This window comes from Centruroides sculpturatus, unplaced genomic scaffold (genome assembly GCF_000671375.1).
Source record: "Centruroides sculpturatus isolate CEXI.00-Female unplaced genomic scaffold, Cexi_2.0 scaffold929, whole genome shotgun sequence".
Taxonomy (NCBI): Eukaryota; Metazoa; Arthropoda; class Arachnida; order Scorpiones; family Buthidae; genus Centruroides; species Centruroides sculpturatus.
This window is the reverse complement of record NW_019385117.1, coordinates 152,891-163,349: the sequence shown is the minus strand read 5'-3', so window position 1 is coordinate 163,349 and position 10,459 is coordinate 152,891. Positions and strand designations below refer to the sequence as shown.

General features: G+C 28.6%; 1 protein-coding gene across 1 annotated transcript; it reads right to left on the bottom strand.

Moving 5' to 3' along the window:
- Positions 1-830: 830 nt before the first annotated feature.
- Positions 831-9,885, bottom strand: LOC111635015 (AN1-type zinc finger protein 2A-like). Its single transcript, XM_023379856.1, has 4 exons — positions 9,714-9,885; positions 9,564-9,620; positions 4,625-4,667; positions 831-1,962 (listed from the first exon to the last, which is right to left on the bottom strand). The coding sequence occupies exons 2-4, from the start codon at positions 9,616-9,618 to the stop codon at positions 1,764-1,766; spliced, it is 297 nt and encodes a 98-aa protein (XP_023235624.1). The 5' UTR covers positions 9,619-9,620; positions 9,714-9,885; the 3' UTR covers positions 831-1,763.
- Positions 9,886-10,459: the final 574 nt, after the last annotated feature.

Below are 10,459 nucleotides of genomic sequence, written 5' to 3'. Positions count from 1 at the left end.
AGTTGGCTCCAACCACTGGTCGAATGGCTTTGAACGGCCCTAATTACTATGACTGTCAGTGTGTCGGATGGCTCTGTGCAGCCCTGATTGGTACAACCTCTGGTGCATTGGATGGCAGTCAACATGCTAATATCCCATTATCCACAACACAAATACAGGCTGTACAAATCCAAGAAAAACCTTTCATAAATGAATTATGTAAGTGCAGATAGATTTTTTAGCTTGAGCCTGAACTCATCTGAAATAAATAAACTCTAATTGGAAAAAAATACTAAAATTGAATGAATCAATATTTCATAAAAACCATGAGAATATAGGAAAGAAAGTTTTTTGTACTAAAGATGAAGCTAGTAATCAAGCGTATTATTAAGATGAGTCCAGAAGCCACAGTTTCTAATGGTTTGGGAATGCATAAGAGCAGAGGAAGTTGAAGATTTGCATTTCTGCAATGCTGCTGTGAACTCTGAAGCCTACATTCTAATCCTTCAGCAATAGCTATGTGAATCAAAGCATAAACTTTTCCAAAGATGAGCTGTATTTTCCAGCATGACAACACCCATCTGCATAATGCTAGGAAAACCAAAGCCTTACTGAAGTCTAATCATACACATGTACTTCCCTGGCCAGCATCAAGCCTGGATGTGTCTCTGAAAATTAATAAAAATTTTTAAAAAGAAAGATGACTCAACATTGTACTCACATGTTAAAACAATTACTTATGTGCAGTATTTAAGCAAAGAATGGAAAAAAAATTCACATGCAGTTGCTGCACAAGTTTGTATCATCCTTTGCAAAGGCTCTGCATATTAGAAATTACATATTTTAATAGCAACATATGAGGGGGGACCCAAAAAAAAAAAGTACCTGAACTGAGAGCGTGCTACAATTCGTAGACGTAGTAGAGAGTTCTCCTGTTACATGGGGTTAGTAGAGACCTTCACAAAACAGCTGTGCAAATGGCATCAGTTTGTAGGTTTACGTTTGAGCATAGTGTTGTGTTTCTCTTACTGTTATTTTGTTCCACCTGTGAAGTTCTGGGTGTCCTTCAACATCTCAAAACAATGAAAACGTTGAAAAAAATCCACCAAAAAAGTGTTAAGACGTCTGTGAGAGGATGTGCGAAGGAAACGCCTGGAACTTTGACGATCAGGTGACTGGTTCATTCATCACAACAATGCCCCTGCACACACGGCTTTATGAGTGACCCACTATTTGGCCTCTCAGGGATGGCCTGTCGTTCCCCATCCTCTGTATTCACCAGACCTAGCCCCGTGCAACTTTTTTCTGTTTCCAAGAATGAAGAAAAATCTAAAAGGGAAGCGTTTTGATGATGTGGAGGCAATAAAAACAGCTTTGCTAAGGGCACTGGACGATATCAAGGTTGAAGCATTCCAGAGATGCTTCAAACAAAGAGGAAAAAGACTTGACAAGTGCATTGCATCTAATGGAGAGTACTTTGAAGGTGTCTGAAGGAATTTTGTAAAAAAGTTAATAAATAAAGCTTTTATACAAAAAATCTGGTTTTTTTTGGGTCCCCTCACGTATTTTCCCAAATCTGAGCTTTTGCTATGTTTGTATGATCACTTATCTTTATAATAAATTATTTTTCATTAAAAGAATAAACATCTGTGCATTGTACTATAAATTATTTTAAGCTTTACTTGGTGAATAAAATTCATTATAAGAAGGTTTATATTTATATATAAACTAAATCTATTAATATAATCTTTGTTTCTATCATCTATAACAACTATTCAGAACAATTAAAAAATGCTTACCTTTCTTTTTGTCTTGTTAGGATCAGATTTACAAAATGTGTCGATATGTTGTCCAACAACTATATCAGGTATCTGACCTTTTTCAACAGGAATTGGTTTGTTGCATAATGGACACACTGGGACTTGAACATCTTTTCTGTATGCATCTTTACAATTGTGCTTTGCATATTGAAAGTGATCACCACTATTTCAAATATAATATAAATAATCATATTACTTATATAATAAAATATAAGTTTCAGATTTTGTATGTTACTAGTAGAATTAAAGCCCATGAATCAGATAAAGCTAAGATTAACCAAAACATACTAGCTTTATACAAGTCTCTTGTTAAAGCAAGTAATAATGCATTAATTTTGAACTTTATCCATATAAAGCATGCTTTATCCAAGTCATAAGTGAATAAAGCTGACATTATCCAAAAAATGAATAGATGAAGCCAGAACAAAATTTAAAATTTGAGTTTTATTCACCCCACTTTGGATAAAACAAAGAGAAAATTTAGGGGTTTACATTAACTGAATTATCTGGATAATCTTTCCAATGCAGGTTAGATGGATAAAGAGAATTTTCTTTTTTAATTAAAGTCAACTAAACTTTACCTCATTTTTTTATGCAATAGAAAAATAATATATAAAAATGTAGCCTGTTATTTCACCAAAATATCATCAGACTTAGCCATAAAGCATACTTTTAAAGCTAAAAATTGTAGATTTAGCTTTAAAGTTACGAAAAAAGTACTTCGATTTACAGAATACTGATATGTGAATAGATCTTAAATAATATATACTAATGACTGATCAAAATAATATATGTAGTTGAAAATGGAATAAAAATCCTCTGGTAAAACTTTAATGTTTTGCATTTTTATGGCATTTAGCCTAAATAAAAACAGTAGTGTAATATGTTTTTACATGACTTGTGTTTAAAAGGACTTTTAACATTCCTGTTTCTGTGTTTGTCTTTGATTGTATTTATTAATATAATGTAGTGCTGCTGTTTTTTTTAAGTTTATTATAGGCATGAAAAATAAATCAGATTGAAAAATCATTGACATATTGCCAATTGGATTTAAATTCGTCTATACATTGTCAGACCTGACAATAATGCTCTGTTCCTATTATCCAAATAGTGGCTAAAAACAAAATGGCATTCCCATAAAAGAAAACTATATCTAGCTCAATCCAAACAAATGGTAGATAGGCCTTGTCTAGATAATGCAGTGTCTAAGATTTTAAGTTTGGTTCTTACTAGATCCATCTGTTCTTGGATAATGTCGTCCTTATCCACTTGTGACTTGGATAAAGTACACATTATTAATTCTGAACTTTATCTGTATAGATTGTTACTTGCTTTAATCAAGACTTGGATAAAGCTAGCATTACTCAATTCACAGACTTTAGCTGTAAAATGAAATAATATACACATAGTATATTATTTCATTTATTATGTTTATTGGATCATATATATACAACTGAAATTTAATATTATCTCTATACGGGGGCGCTGCTTGCAGTCGAGCGTGTTAGTGAACTTTTACGTGAGCTTCTTTGAAGTCCAAATTATGGAAAATATCGAATTTTGGATTATGGTGTTCGAGTTGTTGTTATTTCTGGGCGGAATAGAGTTAAATCCTGGTCCTGTTGATCGTACTCCGCCGCATTCACAGATTCAGGCATCGGCATCCACTGCTAAACGACATCGTTCTCCGAGTGAACCTTCATTGAAAACGGCGAGATTAGAAGATTTCTTCCCTTTAAAGTCAGACACAAGTAAGTCTATTCCTGGGGAGGTTATTTCTTATTTGGATGACCGATTTGATAAGCTTTTTTCGACGTTAAATGAGGTAGTTGCGAAGATAGATTGGTTGGCTAATTTACATAATGACCATGATCGGCGTTTGACTCAGTTAGAAGCCAAACTAGGAGAGATTTCTAAAATTAAAGATGATTTGCAACGGGAAAACAGTTTGATTTTGTATTCTTTGGACAAGGTGTCGAATGAAGCGAGAAAGAAAAATTTTTTAATTAAAGGTTTGATTGATGATGGTTCTGATTTGAATAGGAAGGTGCAGAACCTGTTTTATACATTGATAGGTGAATCAAGNATCTAAGCATGATACCGGCTCGGACGTCGCCCGGGTTAACAAGATGTTCTGCACAACTTCACAATGGCTTTTCTAAAGCATTTGGCCGGCATAGCCATATCATCACTTACAGAATAATAATTATCATAATATTGGATAAATCATATCACCAAAAAATCTAAAAGAACTTAACAAAAATTTTATTAATTTTGTAGCATATGATATATATTTTTCATCCTCTAGTATTAAATTTAATTAAAACAACTCCTTTTAAAGATTCAAACCTTCAAATGTCTAAACTATAACAATATTATTATTTAAATTTTTTAATGTCCTCTTTGTTAATTCAAACCAAAGTATCTGCCAAATTATTGGGCTATTATATGGCCAAGTTAATGATTAGAAAATAAGTGATTTGTATATGGTGATAGATGGTAAGTGGTACCACCTATCTCTACACAAATTAATTAGTTCCTATCGTTAACTTAGCCATCTAATAATTTGGCAGATAGTTTGGTTTGAATTAACTATAAATTGGGTTTAGAGATATTGTCCTGTTAGTACTCAAACTTTGTGTTTCTAGGATTCAATATGCAGCCTTACCACAAGCATGAACACATTTCAGAGAAATTCTAAATTTTATTTTTATTAAAATTATATAAAGTATAATTAGGTCTATGTCATGAAAATAAACTAGAAATAAATTCCAATAAATAGAAATAAAATAAAACTATATTTTATTGTTAATCTTATAACTTACCAAAATACTTTCTTGCAAGCATCACATTTCATTGGTAGAAAATCTAAAACAGATAAATTTTTCAACAATATAGACCTATTATAAATTTAAATTTTTTCAAAACTATTTAAATATGTGCACAAAAATACACAGATTAATTCTATGAGATTTGAAAATAATCATGTATATACTATATGAAACAACAATTAATAAATTTGTTAATAGTCTAGTGTTAAAGTTAATTTAACACTAAACTAATTTAATGATTTAAAGTGTAAACAGAATTAGCTCAGATGAATTATTTTAAAATTGTAATTTGGTTTGATTTAAACATAGTTAAACAATTTTTAACTTGTAAATATCAAACATTTTAATAGGATAGTAATCTAGAACAGAACAGTTCTTTCTAAATTTGAAAGTTTCTTTGAATTTTTTAACAATTCAATTGTTAAAAAATTCAAATTCAATATAAATAAATAAAAATATATATATATATATAAATATATATATATAAACATATATTTTTATACAAAAATGAATATATGAAAACATATAGCAATTTTAAAGTTTTAGCACTCATGATCGTTTCAACATACTTGCAAGTACAAATCTCCAAGAAACTGGACCAATACTTCTTATTGCAGCCTTTACAAAAGGATTATTTGGATCTTTTCTTGAATCGAGTTTAATCCCAAAAGCAGTCCTGGCAATAACATCTATTGTGAAAGTACTTGAAAATCTAAAAAGAAGTGAAATAAAAGAATATTTCAATCTTATCGGGTTTGTTGTTTTTATATAACCTAAGTTTTATTAGAAATAATACTTGAATAATAAACGTAATAAAATGAACATCTCGGAGTAAGTTTAACCTTTTGATTTGCTAGTTTTATATAATGTAAAATGTATATTTAGTATACAGCATGTACAGTACAAACTATCCATTATAAATACTTGGTAATACATCATGAGTACCNATTTATATATTTAGGATTGCCAGCTACTTGGAAATAAAATCCAGGACAAAATGAGCACTTCCCAAAGACACTGGGACACTACAATTCCAGGATATGCAGGATATGTATTTTTAATCTGCTAGTGACAGAAATACATTTAAAACATAGAAAAACAAAAAGATACTTCATTGTAGAAAGAGTTTCTGGAATAATAGTCCTATTGCTAGATGGTAGTCAGAAAAAATCCAAGACAATCCTGGAAAATCAGTATACAGGACATTATACTGTATAATAGTGTGTGTATATATACACAGTAGTACAGTACATATATACATACTATTTCCCAAGTTTGTTTGTATTTATTAATAGACAACACATACAGTATTAGGTTATAAATCAGGGTATAAATAAAATTTTAAAATATAGCTTACTTATAACTTGATAAAGAGAAGAATGTGATTTTTATTTCCTTAAAAATATCATTAAAAATTCTAAGCACCTTCGGCATTTAGCTAAATAGTTGAAATTCAGTTGTCATATTTATCAATATATTATAATTATTTGGGTTTGTTAGAAAACTAAATGTGTTAAAATCTGATCAAAATTATACACAAGATGTTTTTTAAATAAATATTTACAGAAAGATTAATTTAATATAGTAATATATTAATTTAAGATGTAAAGTTGTTTAATTTATTAAATAAATTAGTACTTTTCTCATTAAGTTCTAGATTTTACAAACATTTTAATAATCTCTTTAACTAAATATATTTTTTAATAGTCTTATTAAATATAGTAAAATAAACTTATCAAATATGAATAATTCTGCCTCATAACACTCTACAATTGTAATATATTTAAAATTGTGTAGGGGAAACACTTTGGGAAACATTGATCTAAACTATTGAAGTATGCACAAAAGGATATAGTATAAAAGAAAACAGGGAGACACATTATGGAGAAATTAGTTTGCAATAACAAAAATGCTGAATCAATTTTTTGATGTTTATTTTTTGATGTTCAGTTTTATTAATTTTTTCAATATTTCATTTCTACAAAAATCTTTTGCCTGAAGATGGTAATATTTAGGATTGCCAGCTACTTGGAAATAAAATCCAGGACAAAATGAGCACTTCCCAAAGACACTGGGACACTACAATTCCAGGATATGCAGGATATGTATTTTTAATCTGCTAGTGACAGAAATACATTTAAAACATAGAAAAACAAAAAGATACTTCATTGTAGAAAGAGTTTCTGGAATAATAGTCCTATTGCTAGATGGTAGTCAGAAAAAATCCAAGACAATCCTGGAAAATCAGTATACAGGACATTATACTGTATAATAGTGTGTGTATATATACACAGTAGTACAGTACATATATACATACTATTTCCCAAGTTTGTTTGTATTTATTAATAGACAACACATACAGTATTAGGTTATAAATCAGGGTATAAATAAAATTTTAAAATATAGCTTACTTATAACTTGATAAAGAGAAGAATGTGATTTTTATTTCCTTAAAAATATCATTAAAAATTCTAAGCACCTTCGGCATTTAGCTAAATAGTTGAAATTCAGTTGTCATATTTATCAATATATTATAATTATTTGGGTTTGTTAGAAAACTAAATGTGTTAAAATCTGATCAAAATTATACACAAGATGTTTTTTAAATAAATATTTACAGAAAGATTAATTTAATATAGTAATATATTAATTTAAGATGTAAAGTTGTTTAATTTATTAAATAAATTAGTACTTTTCTCATTAAGTTCTAGATTTTACAAACATTTTAATAATCTCTTTAACTAAATATATTTTTTAATAGTCTTATTAAATATAGTAAAATAAACTTATCAAATATGAATAATTCTGCCTCATAACACTCTACAATTGTAATATATTTAAAATTGTGTAGGGGAAACACTTTGGGAAACATTGACCTAAACTATTGAAGTATGCACAAAAGGATATAGTATAAAAGAAAACAGGGAGACACATTATGGAGAAATTAGTTTGCAATAACAAAAATGCTGAATCAATTTTTTGATGTTTATTTTTAATGATTAATATGTTAATTTTAAAATCAGAAGTGAAATTTATATTTGATATTTTGTAAATATCTGATATGTCTATGTTACTAAATTAAACAATTCCAAACAAAAAAAGTAATAATTATATTTATTTAATTATTAAGAATTATGCATAGAATCTGGTTATAATTAATACAAGTAAAATAGATTGTATTTTAATATTTTATTTTTGTTTTAGGATGAGTGTTTTGTCCATATTTATAAAATAGTTTTTAAAAAATACAACTGCAGATTTATTTTTCCTTGTTACGTGTGAATTTTTGAAATTTAAAATTGAAAAATTTAATAACTGTCCACAAAAAACCTTTATCAGTGTTGTGCAAGCATCAACTGAACATTAAAAATAACAGGCACACCACTGCCTTGAAAGCGTACGTTAGCAACCCTAAAATTCAGATGGACTTCCCAAACACCAAATTAATCAGATAGGCATTTCAAATTGATCACATCCATCACCTGAGGCCTGGGAGATCTATAAAGCCAACGTTTGGTGCACCTTTATCAACTTTAAAGACAGAGAGATGATTGTGCAGGTGTGGAGATATCTATTTGAATGGAGACAAGCGGAGGGGTGAAACATGCAATATTTACAACTCGGACGACATCGTTCTAATGATCAAGGGGAGACAACGCTTAGTCAGCACCTGAAGAAGACTTCGGTGGAGGTCGAAAACATTAGTGGATATTGTAACAAACACAACACTGATAAAGTTTTTTGTGGACAGTTATTACTCAGTGTTACAGTTAGAAGACATTTTGTGTGAAAAATTTAAGAATAAGAAGGAAAAATAAATGTCAGTCAGGAGTTACCTTTATCCAAGATGATAAAAAAAATTATTGAACAAGACTTATGTTTTAGTAATAAAATTTATATCTGAGAAATAAATTTTTCTGGCATTTTAAATGTATTTGTTTATATATAAACCAATTTCAAAATTAAAAATTTATTTATAGTAAATCATTTGAAGATACTTTAAAAAACTGACATGGAAGCTAAATGTTTCAATCTCGTCATTAAATATACTTTGTAATTTTCAAAAACATTAAAAAAAAAATTATTTTCAAAAAACATTCATAAAGAGAAAATTATCAGTTCTCATCAGAGAAACATTTTAAATAATAATAATTCCTGAATTTTGTTTTTAAAAATACCATTAGTATCTTACTTTAAAATAATACTTTAAATAAAGATTTTTTTCATCTCCACTTATATATTTTAAAACCATAAATGTTACTATATAATGTTACATTTCAAATTGCTGACTTAAGAACAGCTTTCATCATTTTGAACACGCTAATTGACATTTGAGTTTAACCATCTTTAAAATTACGATAAGTTATAACGTATAGTATCTGATTAATGGTCTTTACCATAATTTGATTATGTTAAATAAATTGTAAAATTGTATTTGTATTGATGAAGTTGTACATTTAAATTAACACAAAACTGGTTAAACTAATCTTATAATTTTTGTATTTAAGAGTTATTTTTAAAACAATTATAGGTCAAACTTTACCTATATGCACAGTCATGGCCACACAGTGGAGACCCATGTTCTAACATAACCTATTCTAATAAATTACAATTTGGTAATTTATTAGGTTTTTTTTTTATTTGTGGTTTTAGGCCCCTTACCGCTCAGAGAGCACAAAGAGGCCAAGAATGTTATGTTAAGAAAGGTGGTCTGGGGTTAGTGTTCCTAAATGGGCTCATAGAAGTCCCAAGTAGGGCTCATAAGATCTAGTCCCTTATATATTAGAATAAGTTAGGTTAGGTAAAGTTTAACCCAATTATATTCATTAAATCACTATATAACTTTTATTAATAAAGAAAAATGAACATTTAAGCAAGTTTAACACACTCTAATAATATATATATATAAATGTTAACTTGATCAATTACTTACCTAATCTGTTACAAGTCTGTTCCGAACAATGTTCACCCAAATCAGGTAACTCCATCTCTATAGCAAATATATAATATATATTAGATTAATAATCTTTGATCGATAAGAATTGAGTAAGATTTAGTATGCAGATTTAAATATAATAATTACTTTATAAATACGTGATCTGTTTATATTTCTCAGCAGCTTTCTAATGACTAGTCACTTTGCACTTATGACTAATAAATTTCGTAATTTAACAGCTGACGAAATTGATTACATCAACAGAATTCGAATGAAATAGACAAATTAAATGTTGTCATCATGCAAAAACACAACTGCCGTAAAATGATACAGCTGATTATAAAACACGCCAAATATAGCCAATTTTTAATGATTTTTTTTCAAACGAATTATTTTTATTATTATTACATTATAAATAAATTATTTTAGATGAAAGTAATTTGGTAAAAATCGAAACAGAATGCAATTTTATAAATTTTATAACATTTGATAATTCACTTTGGGCGCGCCGCTTTACCGGGCAACGTGGCCTTTGTTAGTGACAGTGAAGCAAGATATTATGATTATAATTATAATCAGCTATAGTTTAGACACTTATGGCTAACTTGGCCTGTAACTAAATCATCAAAAATTCTTAAAGAAAAATGCTCATAAAAATTATTTATAAAACATTATAAGCTTCAAATCCGACATCTCACAGAGTATGATGGTCTTATGTTGAGTCTGGCTTATTAATAATTGGAGGAAAAAATACATAAATTAGAAAAATCTACGTTATTACTTTATATAATGGGTATAAAACTATAAGTGGCTAATTCTAAGTTTTTCAGTTTTCAATAATATAGCATTCCTATTAGGTTGTTTTTTATACTCTTTCCGCCCTGTGGGTACTG

Coding starts and splice junctions, on each gene's coding strand:
- LOC111635015 (XM_023379856.1), bottom strand. CDS start 9,618: ATGGAGTTACCTGATTTGGGTGAACATTGTTCGGAACAGACTTGTAAC. Junction 4,668..9,563: donor ACAGACTTGTAACAGATTAG/GTAAGTAATTGA, acceptor TATCTGTTTTAG/ATTTTCTACCAATGAAATGT. Junction 1,963..4,624: donor GCTTGCAAGAAAGTATTTTG/GTAAGTTATAAG, acceptor TATTTGAAATAG/TGGTGATCACTTTCAATATG.